At 32.7% G+C, this 21,880-nt stretch overlaps 1 protein-coding gene across 2 annotated transcripts in view; it reads right to left on the minus strand.

Annotated features, from left to right (window-relative positions):
* Positions 1–21,880, minus strand: part of LOC118199287 (uncharacterized) — a 122,458-nt gene that overhangs the window by 38,494 nt on the left and 62,084 nt on the right. For both annotated transcript variants that reach the window (XM_085814399.1, XM_085814403.1), the window contains 3 exons: positions 21,626–21,752; positions 14,590–14,780; positions 1,120–1,159 (listed from right to left, as the gene is read on the minus strand). In XM_085814399.1, the coding sequence (XP_085670525.1) occupies positions 1,120–1,159; positions 14,590–14,780; positions 21,626–21,752 (358 nt within the window). The remainder of the gene's footprint in view (positions 1–1,119; positions 1,160–14,589; positions 14,781–21,625; positions 21,753–21,880) is intronic.

Raw genomic sequence — 21,880 nt, forward strand, 5'->3', positions numbered from 1 at the left:
AGTCCTACTACTTTCCGGACAAACCATCCTAGCATGTGTTTGCCATAAATTTTGTTTCATGGCAGTTTTGTTTCAGTAAGATTCGAGAATCCAAAAGTCTATTTTTGTTGTATTTTTCTCTTTTATTTATTTATTTATTTATTTATTTTTTAAAGAAGGGAATGCTAGTCAGTCTTCTCTTAAATTTTGTGCTACATATGAACAAACTGCTGTTTCTGATGACAAAGTTCATAGGTGGTTTGAGAAGTTTAAGAATGGCAATTTTGGCCTCAAAGATGATGCTCACTCTGGACAACTATGCTCTGTAAACATAGACCTATAAAAAGAAGCTGCTGCTGAAAATCCCTGTTATTCAGTTTAGGAATCATCAGACAAACTAAATATTCAAAAAAGTACAGTACATAATATTCAGGATTTTAATATTTTTGGTACTAAAGTAAATATAAGCTCTTTGGGGCTTTCAAAACATTTTCATAACTGAAAATAGCTAAAGCAAAAAATTTTCATTTTTTTTTCCCAAAACAAAAAGCATTTGAATATTAACTGCTTTCAATTAAAAAAAGATAAAGAAGACTAAAGTAAATATAAGCTATTTTGAAATTTTTTCCTCAAAAATAAAGTAAATATTATGATGTTAATGAACAAAATAAGACACTATATATTATATTAAAAATGTACTCAGCTATGAGGTGGTGAAAATACATCATAACTGTGAACTTTCTACATGCTATGAGTTCTGCAAGCGCTAGTTCATCTTCTTCCTCTTCTAAAAGGTTAAGATTCATGCTATGATATGCGTGAGATAAGAGTAGCCAGCTTTTTCTGAATGAAAGTTTAATTATGATCAAAGGAAATTCTGTTAAATATTAAATTACTCACCTAATAATAATAATGTTGGTTAATTTATTAATTTATTTTGAATTATACAAGATTAAAACCACAGTCAAAGGAAATTCTGTTAAATATTAAATTACTCACCTAATAATAATAATGTTGGTTAATTTATTAATTTATTTTGAATTATACAAGATTAAAACCACAGTCTTCAAAATTAGAATTAAATATTTTTAAAAATGGTAATTTTGGTTCAAATTTTAAAGATCTCCTTAAAAAAATTACCTGGGGCTTTTGGATGGAGTTGCTTCTCTAGAGCTATCACCTAAATATTACAAAAATTATTCATTATGAAAATGGCTCTATAATCCATATACTTACATATTTTTTATCAATACAACATGCATACAGGTAAAATTTAGGGAATGGGGGTTCAAAGTAACAATATTTCTATAATATGACTCAGTCTGGTGTTCAAGCTAAAAACAACACTTTATACTAACAAATTACAATCAACATATATTTTCTTAAAATGTAGTATCATATTAAGACTAATTAATAAACACAAAATTCTTTTAAATACAGTAGACTCCTGATTATCTGCAGGTAAATTATCCGCGCCTGCCGCACAAAGTTTTTTTTTCCCCCAAGCGTAAAACAAAGGAAATAAAAATGTTCACAAAACTGAGCGAAACGTTAAATTTGCTAACATCGTGCTTATTTATACAAAAATATCCCAGGCCTTCTCGGAACCTTCCCTTCTGATGAGTAAATGATTTCTTACTCACCCCTGCAGTGCCCGCTCCACCACCCTCTCTCGTCTTAATCTTACTGACACTTTCACTTCCTCCCATTCACCATTGTAAGTTATGCCTGATAGTGTTTGTGAACCGGTCGGAGTTAATTTCTTATCTTTTATTGTGTTCATTGCTTGTGCTTTTTGGTTTTGTGTTTTTCATTACCGATTTAAAACCGGAAAACGAAAGAAGGTTGTGTTGACAATTGCGCAAAAACTAGAATTAATTTCCAAAGTAGCAAACGGCGCTACAAGGCAGCAGATGGAATTGGATTAAGGAATCGCGGAAACAACAGTGTGTGACATTCTAAAGCAAAAAGACAAACTTCTGAACTTTGCATCAACGTCGGACAGTGCTTCCACAATGAAAACGTGAAAAACTATGAAGGGTTCTACCTTTGATGAGATAGACACAGCATTGATAGAGTGGTTAGCTCAAGTTCGAAAAGAGGGTACTCCTGTAAATGGTCCTATCATTGCAGCGAAGGCAAAAACCTTTTTTGAGTTGTTAAGCCTGAAAGGAAATTTTGATGCGTCTTCTGGCTGGTTGACTCGTTTCAAGCAGTGATATGGAATTCGAGAAATTGGACTTCATGGGGAGAAACTTAGTGGTGACCAACAAGCAGCCGACAATTTCCACCATGAATTTGAAGATGGTGTTGGTGTTGGTGTATTTAATTATGGCAAAGCACACGAGGGCTATCTGCCTAAGGGGAGGGATGCCTTTCGTGGAGGACTTTCTAAGGGAAACTGGCTCGTATACACGTTACACATGGGGAAAACCACGAAAACACCCATGCAGCCAGCCCGTTCGCGGGATTCGAACCTCGGACCGAACTACCAGTGTTCAGCGACTTTACCGCTCGGCCGCTGATGGGCCCTCATGAATTTGAAGAATTTGTTTTAAAAGAAGAGATATCTTTTGAACAAATTTACAATGCCGACGAATCGGGACTTTTGTGGAAATGTCTTTCCACCCGCACTTTAGCATTTGAAAGTGAAAGTAAAGCGGCAGGTCATAAAGAAAGCACTATCATGTCTTGCAGTAATCAGTAATGCTACTGGTGGACATAAACTTAGACTTGTTGTCATTGGAAAGTAAAAAAAAAAAAAAAAAAAAAAAAAAAAACGAGATCTACGAGATCTTTCAAAGGCACAAGAATAGAAAATTTGCTCGTTGATTACTTTAACCAAAAAAAATGGATGGATGAACCGAAACATTTTTCAAGAATGGTTCGAAACAATCTTTGTTCATGTGCCTAAACATCTTAAATCGAAAAACCTGCCTGAAAAAGCTGTGCTATTGATCGACAATGCACCTTTTCACCCAGCAACAATCGTGCTAAAGTTTTCTGATGGACAAATTTTTGCAAAGTTTCTCCCTCCAAACGTTACTGCACTAATCCAACCCATGGACCAAGGAGTCATTGCAACAATAAAGAGAACATACCGAACCAAGCTGCTAATGACCAAAATTGAGGAAGGTTATGATCTGAAAGAGTTTTGGAAACACTACACAATCTTGGACAACATTTACGATATTGCATTTACATGGGACTCAGTGAAACCATCAACCCTCATAAAATCATGGAGAAAGCTCATTCCTAATGTTGAAGCCAAACAACAACCTAACCCCTTTGAGTTGTGAAGAAGAAAATGAAGATGTAAACATGCCCACGGAAACTCTTGCCGATATGGTAAAATCAGTTCTGGGTAGTGAGAACCTCGATGCTGAAAACATTAACAAGTGGTTGGAGTGTGACGTCAATGAACCTGGCTTCGAATGCTTAACAGATGACGAAATTGTGAAGAAAGCAAGGGGAGAGACCAAGAATGAAGGAGAGTGAAGTGAAGGCGAAGAAGAGCTCACTGTGCAGATGCGGAAGACTCACAAAGCAGCTTTGCAACAAGTGGACGGACTGCTGAGCTATTTGGAAGAACAAGACGATGCGGAGTTGGCCGAGAAACTTATGCTACGAAAAATGCTATCTCGGATCAAGAGAAAATGCTTCCAAAGCAAGAAACAAACACAAATGACTGATTTCTTCAAAAAAGTGTAGTTTTACAGTTATGCTTTTGTAATTACATAATACATTACAGTATTAAAACAGTACATATGTATTAATTTTTCTGTGTATCCTTGACGCCTCTTGTAAGTACAAAGCACTTTTCTGTTTTCATTAACAAAATGCATTTTAGGTTAGTTTTGAGTGATATAGTAAAATATTAAGCGTTAGTTAAACATTTTCTGCTGTTTATTTTACATTTTATTGTACATAAAACGATTTTTTAAAGTTGGAATGACTGTTTTCTCTTTTGCTATACTTGGTTTTAGCCTTTTTCGGATTACCCGCGATTTTGGTTATTCGTGGCACCCGCGCCACCCAATTCCGTGGATAATCGGGAGTGTACTGTATAAAGTATTTAGTTTCATATTTCTCCCACTTTCTCACTAATTTTGCTGCCTGAAAATCAAGAAACAAAAATTCAGCTGTATATCTCATTTCTGGTATGAGAAGAACTCGACACATAAAAAAGGCCATATAAATAGACATTATAATATTACTACATTTTATACATATTTCAAAAAAGTTAATTGCAGCAATTGCCTTTACTTTTTCCCTTTCCCCACTGTATTTTGCTATTAACCATACACTGTATAATAGTTATTATAAAACGAAAATTTTATAATTCTGTGCTAAAGGAGAAATATGTTAGAAAATATGGTAAATACATTACATAAAATATATTTTCAAAAGGAAATAATTACAAATATGATAATTACAGATATCTTTTTGAATAATCCATTTACATAATTAAAAAAGTGAAATTCTCTAAATTTCTATTTAAAAAAATTCTTTAAGTTTTAAATGAATAAAAAATAAGTCCATTCTTTCCTTTGACTTATTTTCAAAATAAAATCCTCGAAAAATTGAAAATTTTAAACAATTTTTTTATCCTATGCTTCATTTAAATACCCTAAAATAGCCTCACAATCCATTTTCTAAAAATAAAAGCCCATTTCACTGCAAAAGATTTTGTAAGCGAAAATTATTTTTTATAAATAGACAAGACATTTGAAAGAAAAGTTTATAAAAAATGTTGTATTAAAATTCCTCTTTAAATCTCTAAACTTTACAACATGAAAATTAATAATTCATTATTGTTCCCTAAAAATTGTCTGGGCATTGTTTTATTACTACATTCAATAAGATAAGAATAAATATCATTAAATCAAGTTTTCAGACATGAGAGATTATTATTATTATTTTGAAAGTTTTGACTTGTTCGAATTGCTCATATTGAAATATGGCTATACTATAAAAATCTCGTAAGTCAACTTATGAGATTTCTTCTATTATTTAAAAGTTAGATAACAGAAGATTATAAATTCTAAATTTTAAAGTTAGATAACAGAAGAATACAGATTAAAAAAAGATGAATTTTAAATAGATTCTCTATTATTTAACTTCAAAGGCAGTTGAATAATGCGCAAACAGTTGGTGTATTGCAGATGTTGAACACACTGCTGTGATTTCAATTGCTACACCATGAAGGCTACATGCAACAAGCATCAAATTTGCTTGAAAAGTTTTATATGCTGAGATATGCAAATAATTAGCATTCCAGTACATGTGCCTAAAGCAGGTATGAATAACATCATTTATATTACATATAAATGGGAAGATTGGACACTGGGTTTCTTATTTAGAAACCACATTTGAATGCTAGTCCTTTGCCTAATGGTTTTGTTATGTCTTGTGTCAGAAAAAGAAACTCTTAAGCTTACCAGCATAAGCCAGAATTTGACTATGGTGGGATTATGGTCTATTCGGACAATAATTCATCATTCTGCAATATTGTAGCTTGTGTTAATTGAGATCCCATGACGGAATTGATGGATCTATGAGGGCCATACTGGACACTATACAGGATTTTATTGGCCCCAGCACTAACGCCCAAGAGGGCAGACATGTTGCCCTCTCTGTCTTGTGAAGTCATACAGTCACATCACATAACCTTAGTCAGGAACTTGGTTCATATATAGCAGAGGTGGCCAAGCTCCTTGGTAGTCCAAGCCATTTTTCACCAGCCGCAATTAAATACATATTTAAAAGGTATGCAAAAAAGTATTAAAATTTTTTTACAGAAATTATATTTATTGAAAACACATAAGTGCAAAATGTGTGTATTGAATTTAAATATTAAAAATTTAAACACATTTATTTTACTTCTTTTGATAATTCTTTAAAATCTGGTGAATAATTGGTGACAGCACTTCTCAGTAATTCTTTGAGATGCTGGTTAGTTAGTACTGATCAGTGTTTGGATTTCATGAATTTTAAAGTGGAATAAAATGATTCACATAAGTATGTTGTTCCGAATATTGAAATAATTTGACAAGCAGCCTTTTTTAATTCAGGAAACTTTGATTCTGGTACAAATTTCCAAAATTCAGTAATCGGTGTCAACTTATATTTTAATTGTAGAGCTTGATCTTCTTGCATCATTATTAATTCTAATTCTCCAGATGCTTTTTGGGTCCTAATTATATTGGAAATGGAAAACTCACCATGAATGATGTTAATTTCAAATGGTTTCAGAAAAAAATCAAGAGACGATTTAATATATTTTAAGTCTTGAAATCTGTTTTGGAATTCCGTCAATATACCTTCTAGCTTTTTTATATACTCGTTGAATTTTTGAAGTGCTACTAAATCTAATAATTCTTCTTTAAGTCATGTGAAATAAAACGTATGAAAACTGCCAATTGCGGAAGATTTGTTATATCTGTCGATTCGTCAACAGATAAGCTGAATGCAATACAGTTCTTCAAATTGTTTTTAAAATTATATTCAAGAGATGTATTAATTGCAGTTTTGCGTCGTTTGGTTGTGTGTCTCGAGATGGGAATTTGCGAAACAACTTTGTACAATGCTGCATTATTTGGATCTAAAACTTTAAGTATGTCTTGCAAGTTTTTTTAATAAACTCTCCCTCTCCATACGAGCGTTTTGCGTAAGCAATATTCCAGGCAATAACAAAACTGGCTTCAGCCATATCAGCTTGATTGCTAAAGGTCATCAAAATTGACTGTTGTGTATTTAAACTTGATTTTAAAGAAGCAAGTTTATCTGATCTTAATTTGGAATTTGGTAGATACTGATTAGAAAATTGTGGATGATTGGTTTCATAATGTCGATATAAATTGCTAGCTTTTTAATTTTTGACTGTAGAATTATAAATACAGTCAAAATTCGGACACCCATAATCGGAATGATTTTATGGTGTTGGTGTATTTAATTATGGCAAAGCACACTAGGGCTATCTGCCTAAGGGGAGGGATGCCTTTCGTGGAGGACTTTCTAAGGGAAACTGGCTCGTATACACGTTACACATGGGGAAAACGACGAAAACGCCCATGCAGCCAGCCCGTTCGCGGGATTCGAACCTCGGACCGAACTACCAGTGTTCAGCAACTTTACCGCTCGGCCGCTGGTGGGCCGGAATGATTTTATGACCGGAATTTATGTCCAGAATGATCTATAATCCGGACCTCAAAGCTACAAACTTTCTGCGCATGCATAGCATTGACGCATGCACGTAAGAACTTTATGGCTGCAAATATGCGTGTGCGCATGCGCATAATATGCTTACGCATGCGCGTTTAATGTATAACGGACAGCATAAGCTAAGCTAAAATTATCTAATTCAGTTAATGTTGCAGATTGCGTTATTCCTTAATCTTCGAATGATCTTCTTCGGATCCGGCTTATTACTTTTTGCAGACTGTTACAGCAATTTTATAAAAGTAAGCTTGAACTTTCGATTATGTCAAATAGAATTTCCGATATATATTTACTAATATGTAAAGGATCTACAAAGCGAAAGTATGTTATGACGTTCATTAAACAAAAAGTGGAATCCTGCAAAAAATGGATAAACGCATAATCCTTTGTTTAGCTAACCATTCCGAAATCTGTTTATCAATTTCACGCTGCTCTGCGGCCGGGGGGGGGGGGACGCCGCGGCACGCAATTAATTGGAAGTTAATCTGTCAGCACTATCCTTATCTTCAGGGCAGATGTTTTTATTTGATTTGGCTTATAATTCCTTACTAAATGTAGTATTCCATCTCGATGTACTCCGTCTTTGATATGATTTAAATCAAATTCCTCGTCATTATAATTCGTTTCCGATAGTGAAGAAAGTGACACATAGGTTATTGAAAACGAAAAAATTTTGATTGACAGATTGGTCGGTATTCTCGACACAGCAATTATAGGACTTCAACAGCGGAACTTTGTAACTGAAGAAGAAATTATGTCTGTTTATAGAATTAAAGAGAAAGTATTATCATATAAAATGAAGCAATTTAAACAACTTACATTGAAAGAAATGTTTAATAAAGTAAACAAATAAATATTAAGCTTTTTTTTTTGTAAATTTTGATACCCTTTAGATCATAATTGTTCTTTATTTCATAAATTACGGTTTCATATTTTTAATTTTATAATTTCTGCATGCTATCTTACCAGATTTAAACTGATGATCTATAATCCGGAATCGCCGAAGTCCCGACGAGTTCAGATTAACGACTTTTGACTGTAACACATAATGCTTTTCTGTTATTGTCAATAAAAAAGAAATTCTCCTCCGACTCGTTATTAACCACTTGCACTACGAGTAAACTTCACGGTTGCGGTGCCGTGCGCTACAATATAACAAGTGGTAAAGTGTCTCAGTTATGCCACTCCGTGTCTGTGAGTGCAATCCAGAAATGTAACTCGAGAAATAAACAATCTCGTTGTTAGGCGACGTGTTCAAAACGTTATTTTCATTTTTGCGCGTGGTTTGAGACAAAAGCTTCTCGCCTTACGTGGAACGTCTTTTTAGCGCAAGTAGTTAAAACTTCTATTTTCTTGCTCGTATTTTCTTTTTTTTATTTTTGTTTTCTGTGATTATATTTTTAAAAGAACTGAAAATAAATAAAGAAATTTCAGAAAGTACAAGTTTTGAGTTAATAAAATTATAACAACACGTGTTACATACTACGAAACAAATTATAGTTAACTTGCCCAAAATTCCAGATTACAAATTATATCTGTAGCAAGAGTGATAGAAATTGTTTCCAGGGCACAATGTCAACTGTCCGTTGTCATGAAAGTTTACAAATTCAAAATCGGTCTGGAGTCGGTCAATTACGTAGATTGTCATTCGTCGAGAAGCAATCGCCCGGACAAGGCCTTGACTCCCATATGTTTCTCATAATTCACAAGGCAGTCGAAGGGGGAAGAAAATCTGACAAACGGAACTGTTATGACACTGCTTATGTTCGTTCGCGCAGTTTTCAATGAGTCATACCACTGTTAACTTGGACGGAAATGAAATTTGTTAAAACGTTGCACTTAGTCTTTCATATTTGTTATCGGTAATTTAAAAGACATTTTGAAACACATACGGAACGATAATTTTTAAAAATATAATAACACAAAAATTAAAAAGGCACTCAGGTACATCTATCGAAAGCCACAAATAATCCTTCAAAGAGTCGCAGGTTCGCCACCCCTGATATATAGGATGACAAATGCCCACACAGAGAGCAACACAAGAAATGGCACCACATTGTCTTTTTAGACAAATCCTGGTTCTGTGAACAGCATTATGATGGACATATATATATGTGGAGGAAAGAGGAGAATGAATTTTGATTGCTTGCATTCGTCGTCGTTATACAGGCCCAGCACCTAACGTGCCGATATGGGTGTCATTGGGTACACAGCTTAGTCACCTTTTGTTCATATTTAGTGGGTAACGTGAACAGCAGCTATTATGTTTCTGGTATGTTATGTCAGGAACGGCAGCTGTTATGTATGTATCTATCATGTTACGGCCCTTAGCTATACCCTATGGAGCAACAGCTGTGTCTAAAAGGCTTACATGATGCCAGCATTTGACAAAATAATGCACAACTGCATGTTGCCAGTGTTTAAAATTTCTTGTACACAGAATTTTGAGTGTTGCTCTGGCCAGCACATTCCTCCAATCTTGCATCCACTGAGAACATCTGGTCATGGATTGCTGAGCAACTGGCATGCTATCACCAAATACCATAACCAACAGACTCTGGCACACAGCTGAAGCTAAATAGAATGAAATATGTGTATTTGTTATCTATGCTAAATTCAACAAGATGATTAGAGCTGTTGTTGCCAGAAATGGTAGTTCTGTGTACTGAATTCTGCACACTGTGTACCACTAACAACATGCAAATTTAATCATACTTTGTTTTCATTATACTGTATGTGTACAGTATATAAGATTCTGCTAATTCCTTCCCTTCTTGGTGTAGCAATTTTAATCGCTAGCAGCGTATGATCAGAAATTAAAGGAAAAAAGTATAATGCCTGATTCAAATTGCAAGAGCTAGAATGCAGTCAATAACTCAGCAATTAACTTCTCATATATCACATAATGTCATTACAAAGTTAGCTAAGTTTTCTTGGAACTTAAACATTGAATTTGAATATGACCTATTTCATTCTAGCTTTTAATTCAGTTTGTGTATCAAAAATCTGATTTCGATGATCAATAATGCATGTGGGGGCTCTCTTTGTTTACTAGGTCCATCATAGGTCAACTTTATTTGCTTACTGGGTGCATAATAAACCCATCAATGGTATATACCCACATATAATAGCAATCCATCATACAACTGTTCTTACAGTTTCTTAAGATCATTGCTACTGAAACAAGTAAATGACATCACATACCTGTCCCATGCTAAAAATACACCTAACAACAAAATTACAAAAGCCATTACATTTATTTATTTTTATCAGCTTATGATATACGTACTTTTAAAAAATTCTGATGTTTGCTTATTTAGATCTTGTGTTGCAATGCAAAATAGAAAATTTCTTGTTGGAATTTGGACATCTGAGTATATCCAGAATTTTTTGGTTTTCTATTATTTTTAGTTAGGTTCAGAACTCTGTGAATGCATGATGCTCTGAGTATGTGAACATTAAATAAATATTAGTTTTTTCATTAATTTTACAGTAGTTAAATTACAAGATAATTTCAGTTTTCCAGCACCTACTCTTTCTGACTACAAAATGCTAAGGTAAGAAAATAAGCCACATTTTTGTTTCTCTCAATTATAAAATGTTTCAATTTGATGCACAATATCTGGCAGCTGAACAGGGAAGCCGCTTTTTTATAAAAAGCTGATTCTAATTGAGAAAATTAGTTATGGAAAATTAATAACAGTTACACCAACACTAGCAACAAATTTTACAAAAGCTACTAGTAGACTAGATGAAGCTTTAACCTTTTAACTGTCATACCCGAAATAATCTCGGGCACAGCACTGGTATTCCAAAATGTCACGCCTGAGTATTACACGGGCTAATTTTTTTTGAGTGCATCATATTGTTATACCCAAATATATATCGTGAGAAGTTTATTTCGGCTTCAGTTCAACAGATGGCAGCATTTACTGAAGGTTTCAAAGGATAGAGGTTAAAGTTCAAAGTGCACGGCATTTTTTTGACTGCGAGGCAAACATTTCATTTTTGAAATTTAAAAAAAAATTATAATTTATGCACCCAAATCATCAAAATAACTTGACAGTTAAAAGGTTAAAAGCTAAATCAAAACATCACCTGTCCCATGCTAAAAATACACCTAACAACAAAATTACAAAAGCCATTACATTTATTTATTTTTATCAGCTTATGATATACGTACTTTTAAAAAATTCTGAAAATGTATGTATGTGTATCCATATCAAGAGGAAGGGCCTTGTGTATCACAAAGAATGTGATATAGCTTTTTTTGCTTTTAAGTGATACATTTATAAAATTTTAGAAGCTGCTAACTGAGATATTTCAGATCTTTTATTGAAAAATATGAAAGCTAATCAAAATATATTTGATTAAGAACATAAGAAGATAATTTCTCATTCTGACATGTATATATTGTTGAAAACAAAAGTCGAGCAATTACGAAACAAATTTAAAAATAGAACATCTAGTAATGATTCTTCTGTTGAAGGAGTAAAAAGGAGGGTTAAATTACCGAAAATCAAATAAAAAAAAATATGATTGTTCAATAAAAAGGTGGCTTGGGTTTTGCAGTTTAAAAAAAAAAGTCATGATGATCCATGTTTATCAAATGAAGACTAATTCATATAGCTTATTTAAAGTACCACAGACAAATCACATACTCATGACCTTGTGGGAAGCTTCTCACCCACGTCAGATAATTATACTTTGGTGACTGAATGTATGATGTTTTGCTTTGTATAAAGATAAATTATTAATTGAAGTGTACATACATTAATTGTTGAATTTAGTATTGAACCATTATAAATGTAACTTAGCGGAACTTCAAGAAGCACTTGTCATAAAAAATGCAGCCTCATTTGAAATAATGGGGGATGATTTAAGAGGATCATTATACTTAAGAAATAGAGATATGGCTTAGGTACAAGATGACCTCTGTAATAAGAGCGGTACACACAAAGTTTGTACAATCACTAAGCACCGAAACCCTTTTGTTGGCCTTTCAGAAATCCATATCAAGAGGAAGGGCCTTGTGTATTTATTCTGACAATGGTACAAATCTTGTGGGAACCAATAGGGTTTTCCACTTTATAGAATATTAAAACATACACGAAATGACTTCAGTGGATTCAATAGATTTCCATCCCTCTTACTGCCAACTGGTGGGGCAGATGGTGAAAGCAGTTAATCAAAATGACCAGAAGAAACTTGAATAGAGTGCTAAGACAAGTCCGACAACATCACGATAAGCTGTCTACCATCTTGTGCAAAGCGGAATGCATAATCAATAGTCATCCTTGGCTTATCTGTCAGAAGATGTCGGAGACTTACAACCTTTAACACCTTCTTTAGTTTTACAAAAAGTACTTGCTAATTCTGTATCTGAATTCGATATTTTTGATACAACTCATTTACAAAAACATTTTCATTACCACCAAAATCTTAAACAAAACCTCATGAAAAGATTTCAAATAAAATACCTGGATCAATTGAAATTTCACTCAAAGCGCAAACTACCAACCACACTTGGTGTAAGTCAAATTGTTCTTATTGGTAGTGATGACAGCAAATGAATGGCCTATGGCCAAAATACTTTATCTGAGACAAGACAAATATACTTGTGTTGCTAACATAAAGACAATGAATAGTGAATTCCTGACATCATGCTTTATCATCTTGAAGTAGAAGATGAGAAGAGAATTCTTCTGCCTAAGTGAGAAATCACTTTTAAACGAAGTAAACAGTTTACCAACTCCTCTATCTCGTGAAGATGTCATCTTTGACAGAGATTCCCCAGAATCTCCAAATGTGTCTGATAGTGGAATTCCTAAGAAAGACCATCCAGAATGTCCAATGCTAAGAACAAGACATGAATAAACTGTGAAACCACTTCAGAGTAGACTTTACCTATCATGATTTTGGTTGCATTCCTTCTCCAGAACACAAGTGGCAGGAAATGTCACAATATAAAATGGAATACTTCTAGCTATAAAATTCAGACAACTGTGGATGTCTAGAGAGTTTTCTGACTTTTTTTGGGGGGAGAGTGTGTGTGTGTGCAGTTTTTGTGATGTTCTGAGTGTATGTACATTAAACATATTTTTGTTTCCTCTACAATAGTTCGGATCACAAGAAAATTGCAACTTCTAGTGACTACTCTTCTTGCCTGTGCAAAAGACAAAGGTAAGAAAATTAACTTCATTTTTATTTCTTTAGGTAGTAAATTGTTTTGATTTCATGCATGTAACATCTTGCATTCAGTTTGGACATATTATACACTGTTCAAAGAAAGCACATTCCCCATTATCATTTACACTATTTTGTTAATTTAGGATTGAGTATTATATATATTTCCATGAAAAGCAGCTAATTTGTAACAAATGTTTTTACTACTGACATTTGGAGGACAGCTTATACATTATTTCAAAATGATTTACAAATAATTTGATCACAAAAATAGTAGTAAAGGTTAAACAACTAGAAAATATCTTTTTATTTTATTCAAATCTAATACACATTAATTAAATTTCTCAAAACTGGTATCTAATTAAGTATTTTCTAGAAATACTCAGAAATCTCTCTTTGCTAGACACATGTGCAGAAGAAAGTCATTCCTATTCATTTTATTATTAACATCGTTATCACCAACCTCACAGATAATATCTTCACTTTCAGTTATAGCATTGCTCAACAAAAGAGAAAACTTTACTAGCAGAATATGGTATTCTTTTCTGTCCAAACATCTGTAACTATATTGCAGAAAGGAAGAACTGTTATTTTACTCAAGAAAACAAGTGTGGACTTGACAGGAGAGAAAAAAAAAAAAAACCTGAATGTTTGATAGTGGTTGGTTATCACAATTTAAAACTAGAGTAAAATTCACTGTTTCATTTGTCAAAGTACCAAATGATATGCATGTCTAAAAGTCAGGAGTGTTAAAAAACAAAGACCACTGGAGACAAAAGTGCCTTTATATTTTACAGTGCTCTTAGAATATTTTTGAATGGAACAGAAAATAAATTGGCACTCACCATCAGTTAGGTCTAAGTTAGATAACAAATTATTTACAAATTTAACAATAGATACAGCTGGATTTTTAAATATGGTTTATACATGGATTTTCAGTTTTGGCTGAATTTTTGCAATAAAATCTTATTTTTAGGTTTTTACATGAGCCAGTTTATATTCAGAGAAATGCATTACTTTGATTGTGCAATTAAAATAAAATCTTATTTTCAAATAATATTTACTACAATTAACTTTTCATAACATTATGAATATTTTAATCCATTTTTTAGCTTCTGCTTCTCAGCTATACATAAAACTTATTTCTAACTATAAAAACAAACACTGAAATAAAATACATATGTAGAAAAGTTGCAAGTTCACCTCGTAAGGAATGCCGTTCCAGGCTTGAATGTCGAGAACCTGATGCTGTGTCACTTTCTTGGGAAACAGAAGCATGCCTGCTACGGGGAGGAGGTACTGGTGGAGATTCAGCTGGAAATGCTGCTAATGGACTAGATTCACTTTGGGCTGCTGCACTTCCAGCATCTTGATGAGGAATTGATGGGCGGGTTCTGAATAGTAATGGAAAAAAAAATTGTGAATATAGATCTTTTCTTTACTAAGGTCAAAACAAGCACAAATTAACAAATATATATATGTGTGTATATATAAAGAAATATATAAATAGGCTAAAACTTTAAATTAAAAATTAGAATAAAAATTTTTTTAAAACCCGTCTTGCACTATTAGCTGCAGAACTGAAGTAGAATAAACTTAAAGCATCTAAATTAATTAGTAAATTGGAATAAAAGCAAGGCAATTCCTCTATAATATAATAATTGCAACCTTGTACAAGAGTTATAACATAATATCAGAACTAATAGAATTAAAGAGGGAATTCATAGTAGAACAACCTAGAAAAATAAAAATGCAAAAGGGAAAATATACAAAATTATATAATTAAAAAGTTAATCTTCTTTTTTGAAACTCCAATTCAGAACTCATCAGGGGAAAATGAATTAAAGCTTCATAAAGTCGATTAACATGTTTCATTCTTCTGGTTCATTTGAGATCAAAAACCATATATATACATGGTGATTCTAAATTGTTTTTACAATATAAGAGGGGCGATAGTCACATAGAACATACGTTCGCATTCCAGAAAAGAGAAATATAAAGAGGAATATTAGAATTCCAACCTGAACCAAAGGTTGCACAATCAGTTAAGTGAAAAACTCGCAGAGAGTGCACAAAAATGGATAAAACCGAAAACCTGGCGTTCAAGTGTTAATTCGAGATCAGACTTTAATGCCAAACACTCAAAAGCACATCTTTAGTTGGCAAGGAGTCAGCCTCGCAAAGGATTGCAACAAGTTATTTATCTAATCAAGGGCTGAATATTATCAACTAACTTCCACTGTAAGCCGAGATTAGCATGAAAAGTTCATGCTGTGTTCCCGCTGTCAGAACTTTGTGTCCCATTGAAGGGCACTTCAAGTAAAATGATCCCAGCACATTAAGTCCAAGTGGGCAGGATAGAAGATGGCGAAGGGGGAAAAAACTGCTACTGATACTTGATATCAAGGTAGCAGATTTAACCCCTAATAGAAAATTTCCCCCTTATAATTTAGATAATTAACTTGTTGCAATTGTTTGTGAGGTTGAGACCTTGCCAACCAAAGATGTGCATATGAGTGTTTGCCATTAAAGTCTGAGCTCGAATTAACTCTTGAAAGCGAAGTTTTCGGTTTTAACCATTTTGTGAACTATCTGAAGTTTTTCACTTAACTAATTTGTGCAACTTTTGGTCTGGTTTGTTTGCTCTCACACTGTTGTAAGTTCAGGTTGGAATTCTAATATTCATCTTTTCTGCCTTTCAGAGCGAAATGTGACCCTATGTTCTATGGTAATTATTGCTCATCTGGATGAGTACTATCATCCCTCTTAACTTGTAAAAACAATTTAGAATCAGTCTGTATATATATATATATATATATATATATGCTATGGCCTACAAATACAGGATTCTCCCTCCTGCCAAAGCTGCTACATTACCCTGGTTAAATAAATGAGAAGCCATTGAACACCTATATAAAAAGGTAACAAAAAGCACAAGCATGTGGTGATATGGTTTAAATAATATTCACTAGTTATTTTCTTCTGAGTCATCAAATAAATAAATAAAATAAAAATAAAATTGGTCAATTTGAAAATTTCAAATTACAGTCTCATACCTCAAAAAAGAAGTTTACCATTAATAATTATTAAAAGTTTTTTTTTTTTTTTAATTAAGCAAATATTTCACCTTTCTTCTTAAATAATTTTAAAATAGAATCTAATTTTGCCAATTCATAGAATTAAATTTATATCGTAGAATAAAATTAAGATTTGCTAAAAATTTCAATTATAAAATATAGAAATTATAAAATTAAAAATATGAAACCGTAATTTGTAAAATAATGAGCAATTATGATCTAAAGGGTATCAAAATTTACAAAAAAAAAGCTTAATATTTATTTGTTTACTTTATTAAACATTTCTTTCAACGCGCGCATGTGTAAAGCATACATTATGCATAGCGGAAATTAGAAAATTACAACCAGAAAACTATTTGATTTGTATTCGTGATATTTATAATGATGAGGAATTTGATTTAAATCATACAAAGACGAAGTACATCGAGATGAAATACTACATTTAATAAGGAATTATAAGCCGAATAAAATAAAAACATCTGCCCTGAAAATAACGATAGTGTTGACAGATCAACTTCCAGTTCATTGCGCTGCGACGTCCCCCCCCTCCCGCGGAGAGCTGTGTGAAATTGATAAACAGATTTCGGAACGGTTAGATAAACAAAGGATATGCCTTTATCCATCTTTTGGAGCAATTCCACGTTTTGTTTGATGGACATCGAAACATACTTTCGTTTTCGTAGATCCTTTGGGAGCTCCAGCATCGGAAATTCTATTTGACATAATCGAAAGTTCAAGCTTACTTTTATAAAATTGCTCTTACAGTCTGCAAAAAATAATAAGCCGGATCCAATTCGAAGATTAAAGAACAATGCAATCATCAAAATTAACTTAAATAGACAATTAGATAATGTTAGCTTATACCGTCCGTTATACATTAAACGCGCAGCGAAAACGTATTCTGCGCTTGTGCACACGCAAATGAGCAGTCGTAAAGGTCTTACGCGCACGCTTAAACGCCTATGCGCATGCGTCAACGCGACGCATGCGCAGAAAGTTTTTAGCTTTGAGGTCCGGATTATAGATTATTCCGGATTATGGGTGTCCGAATTAACGACTTTTGACTGTACATCAAAATTTCAAAATGTACACTGCACGCAAAAAAAAGGGGGGCAGTTTTATATGTCCTGTTCTACTGGGCCGATTGACAAAATTCAGTTTGCATTTTTCATGTCTCAAAAATGTGACTTAGGATATGTATCAGATTTACATCTAGCATTGTTCTAATATAGCTAGTTTGACACAAAATCGGACTTTTTCTGCAATGACCTGCCGATTTTTTTTCCACCAATTATGCCACACTAAAGTTTTGTAAAAACTGTAAGAGTAGTTTTTAAAAAAATTAGCTCTCAAGATTTTAGCTCCTTAATGTCAACTGAATTTGATATATATTTATTAATATCTCTTTTTATATTAAACTTACTTAATTCCTTCTTCCAGAATTGGAAATTTAGGCTTAATCCAAATATAATTCACACATTTTTTATTATTTATTTTTAAAATTTGTATTTTTAACTATCTTTTATAAATTTTTCGAAAAAATTTCTGTGTTATAACCTATAAAATTTTTAACATCATCTTAAAGTAGATGCATTTCTAATTTTTAATTAAAACACCTGCAAAAAATTAGTTTTTTATTCAAAATTTTCTAAGATATACATGAATTTACCTATTGAAGCATTTTGAAATTTGGCATCTTTTTTCTTTTTTAAAAAAATAATAACACCAAATGTGTTTTACGCAATTTGTTACTAATTATTGAAAGTACAAACGATGACATTTTTCTGCTCATCTACAATGAAGAAAGGGAAGAGAAAACAGGTTGCTATAAATGAAGAAGTTCACCAAGTAAATTATTCTTGGCGGTTAAAATAGTTTTGCATGAAATGAATCAGATTAACCAAAATATAATGTTTTGAGAATAAACTTGAAAAAAGAAAATTACATGCAGTTTTCATGGTAATAAATCTCATGTAAGTTTTCATATAATAATAAGAAAAAAGGCATGGTTTTTCTGACATTATTCAAACTAGGGAAAAATTTACTTTTTAAAAAATACACAATTCACTATTTAAACAATTTACTTAAAATTACTATATTTTGCAAGGCAAGGCTTTTAATAGACAAGGAAAAAAGAAAACTAGCCACTCTGATACTAATTACTAATTCCATTGTTTAAACTAGGGGTCTTCGACTTGTGGCCCCCTGCTCAAGCCATTTTAGTGGCCCCACATTTGAATCTGAAGAAAAATTGAAGAACTTTAATAAATTTTGATTTCAAGAAAAATTGCCTCGTGAGCTTTTTGTCATATTTTTTCTCTTATACTTGACATTATCTGAGATAAAATTTTCAGAAAATAACAAATTTTTCAAAAATTTCACTTTATCTTATGTAATTTTAAAAATAAACAATTTGACTATACATAAAATCTCAATTCCTTAAACAGGGTAGATTCGTATCTCTAACACGTTTGCAACAGGTGTCAATCTTTCGTCAATACTTTGCCAAAGGTGACATTGAGCATGCTGCTACTATAGAGGGGAGGGGGAATAAATTAACAGAATTCTATATCTCTTAATGTTGCAATCAGTTATCAAAGAGAACGGTAATGGTAAACATGCTGTTTCATTTGGTGATAAGTAGATTTTCTACAGTTGATATTAAGCTAGGTTACTCACGCTCATTCCACACTCTAAAATTCAGACTGGCAAGCTGTGATACCAAAAAATGAAAAGTTGAAGGAAAAGTGCAATTTTTTTTAGAAAACAACGGCAGATCTTTATTTTTTGTATATAAGGGTAAGACAGTTTGCTTATTTGCATTGACAGTGGAATACAACATTATGATGAATGGAATCATCATAATGATGTGATGAAGGAATACAACATTAAGAGACATTATGATACTAAGCACAGTGATAAATATTCTGCATTGGAAGGTCATTTTTTCGAAGTAATAAGATGAGTGAATTAAAATCAAAACTAAATTTTCAGCAGTCTTCCTTCACCACAGCAAATAAAGGATCTGAAAATAGTGTTCATGTTAGTTACATGATAGCAGGAAAAATTGCTAAGCATGGAAAACTCTTTGCTGATGAAGAATTTGTAAAAGAATGTCTTCAAAGTGCAGTTGATATGCTTTGTCCATCACAGGCTCAAGTCATATTGAATATTAGCTTGTCTGGTGTGACAGCAGCACGATGCATAGAGGATCTCGCAACAGATATATTCAGTAAATTAAAATCGAAATGCAAAACATTTGAGTTTTATTCTGTAGTGATGGATGAATCAACAGATGAAACAGCTACTGCATGAGTAGCCATTTTTATTCGTGCCTTTGATAGAGACTTCACAACTGTAGAGGAATTAGCCAGTGTCGTTGCACTTAAAGGTACGACACGAGGAACAGATTTGTATTCCAGTCTGACACAAACTTTGGATAAATGTGAGTTAGACTTCAGTAATATGTCTGCCTTAACTAGAGATGGTGCTAAATCTATGAGAGAGAAAATAGAAATAGACCCATTACTGAAATCTGATGTGAAGAGAAGTGGAAATAATACTATGATGACTTTCCACTCCATCAATCCCCCAAGCAAATGTGTGCAAAAAGTCCTTCTCAAACTTTGAACATGTGATGAATGCTGTTATAAAAGTGGTTAACTTCATTTGGTCTAAATTACTTAATCACAGGCAATTTCAACAGCTCTTGAGTGAATTGGAAGCTGAATAGGTGATGTTGTGTATTACATGGAAGTACGTTTGTTGATCCAGGGAAAGATGTTTCCGCGCCTACTTTCTTTCAAGAGCAAAGTTCAATGATTCATGTAATCTGAAGGGAAATCTATTCACAAATTCAATGATGAGAAATGATTGCAAAACTTTGCATTTCTTGTCGATATTGCAGGTCATCTCAATGATTTGAACTACCAGTTACTGGGAAAAAATCTACTTGTTCATAATCTTTATTACTTTGAAGAAGCTTTTGAGACAAAATTAATCCTGTAGGAAAGTTGCTAAATAAGAATTCCAATCACTTTTAAAAAATTCATGGAGTGTGTGAAGAACTCTACAACATGGAATTCAAATAATTATATACAATGCATTTCAAATTTGAAAGAGGAATTCAAAAGCAGATTTTAAGATTTTCGTGAAAATGAAATGTTTATCAGAATGTACTCCTCGCCATTTTCAGTAGATGTTGGAAGTGTTCCACCTGAACTTCAATTAGAATTTATAGATCTACAGTGTGACTCTGCAGTAAAATGCAAGTTTCTTGAAAATCCTGCATCAATTGATTTTTATTCGAAGTACGTGACCGAAGACAAGTATCCAGGAATTCGTAAAAATGCGCTCTTCATGCTTCTATCTTTGGCAGTACCTGCATATGTGAACAGCTTTTTAGTAAAATGAAAATCCTAAAATCAAAAACACAGCTGACAGAGAGATATTTGGAGGAAACTTTACGAATTGCAACAACACAGATTAAACCGGATATCGAAGTTTTAATCAAGCAAAAACAATGTCGAATTTCACATTAAAACTAAAGTAACTACCATCTCCCTTCAGTAATATAAGTTTTTTTTTTTTTTTTTTATTTTTTTTTTTTATTGTAAATGCATTTTGTACTATTGTTCTGTACAATCATCTCTATACTTTTTTTTATAGTTAAAAAAAGTTGCAAAACATTTTAATTTGAATTTCATTTGACTTTTTGCACCAATATATATAAATCTGTAACACTATTTCTTCGCTTAGAATCAATTGTAGTTTTGCAAAATAAACCTCCCTTTTCATATAAATTTTCTGACTACACTATTTTTTTGAGAAACATGTGGCCAGCGGATCTTTGTGAATTTATTGATGTGGCTCTCAGTCGTGAAAGGTTGAAGACCCCTAGTTTAAACAATTAGCAAGCTTCACAAAACTTAAGAAATAAATCTTATTTAAATTTAATGAGCTTTTAAACAGACAAAACTGAACAAAAGCTGTTATAATACAGAAACAAAATTTGTGGCAAGAAAATGGGTAAGATGTAACAACTTATAAATATTTTAATATTTTTACCATTTATGCACACACAGAGAGGAAAAACAAAAATCAAGTGCATAATCAATAGCAAAGAAATTCATATTTTCAAATTACAGCTACAAAATCCTCACCCATCCTGAGGTGTCATTGCTGCAAGAAACTGTTTGGCACGTTCTTCATTGTAACTGCTACTATCTAAAGCCATGTTAACTAATGTTCTTGACACAGCAGGAAACTGTTCTTGGAGTCGACTGACCACTGCATTTAATAAAAGAATAAAACTACAATCTGCCCCTCAAAAGCAGACAAGAATTGCAATATTAAAAGGATATGTAATATATTAAAATAACTCATACAAGAATTGGATTTGAAGTTTTAATTTAATA

Source organism: Stegodyphus dumicola, chromosome 1, assembly GCF_044657685.1.
Source record: "Stegodyphus dumicola isolate Sdum_Otavi_A_Nest chromosome 1, ASM4465768v1".
NCBI classification, from domain to species: domain Eukaryota; kingdom Metazoa; phylum Arthropoda; class Arachnida; order Araneae; family Eresidae; genus Stegodyphus; species Stegodyphus dumicola.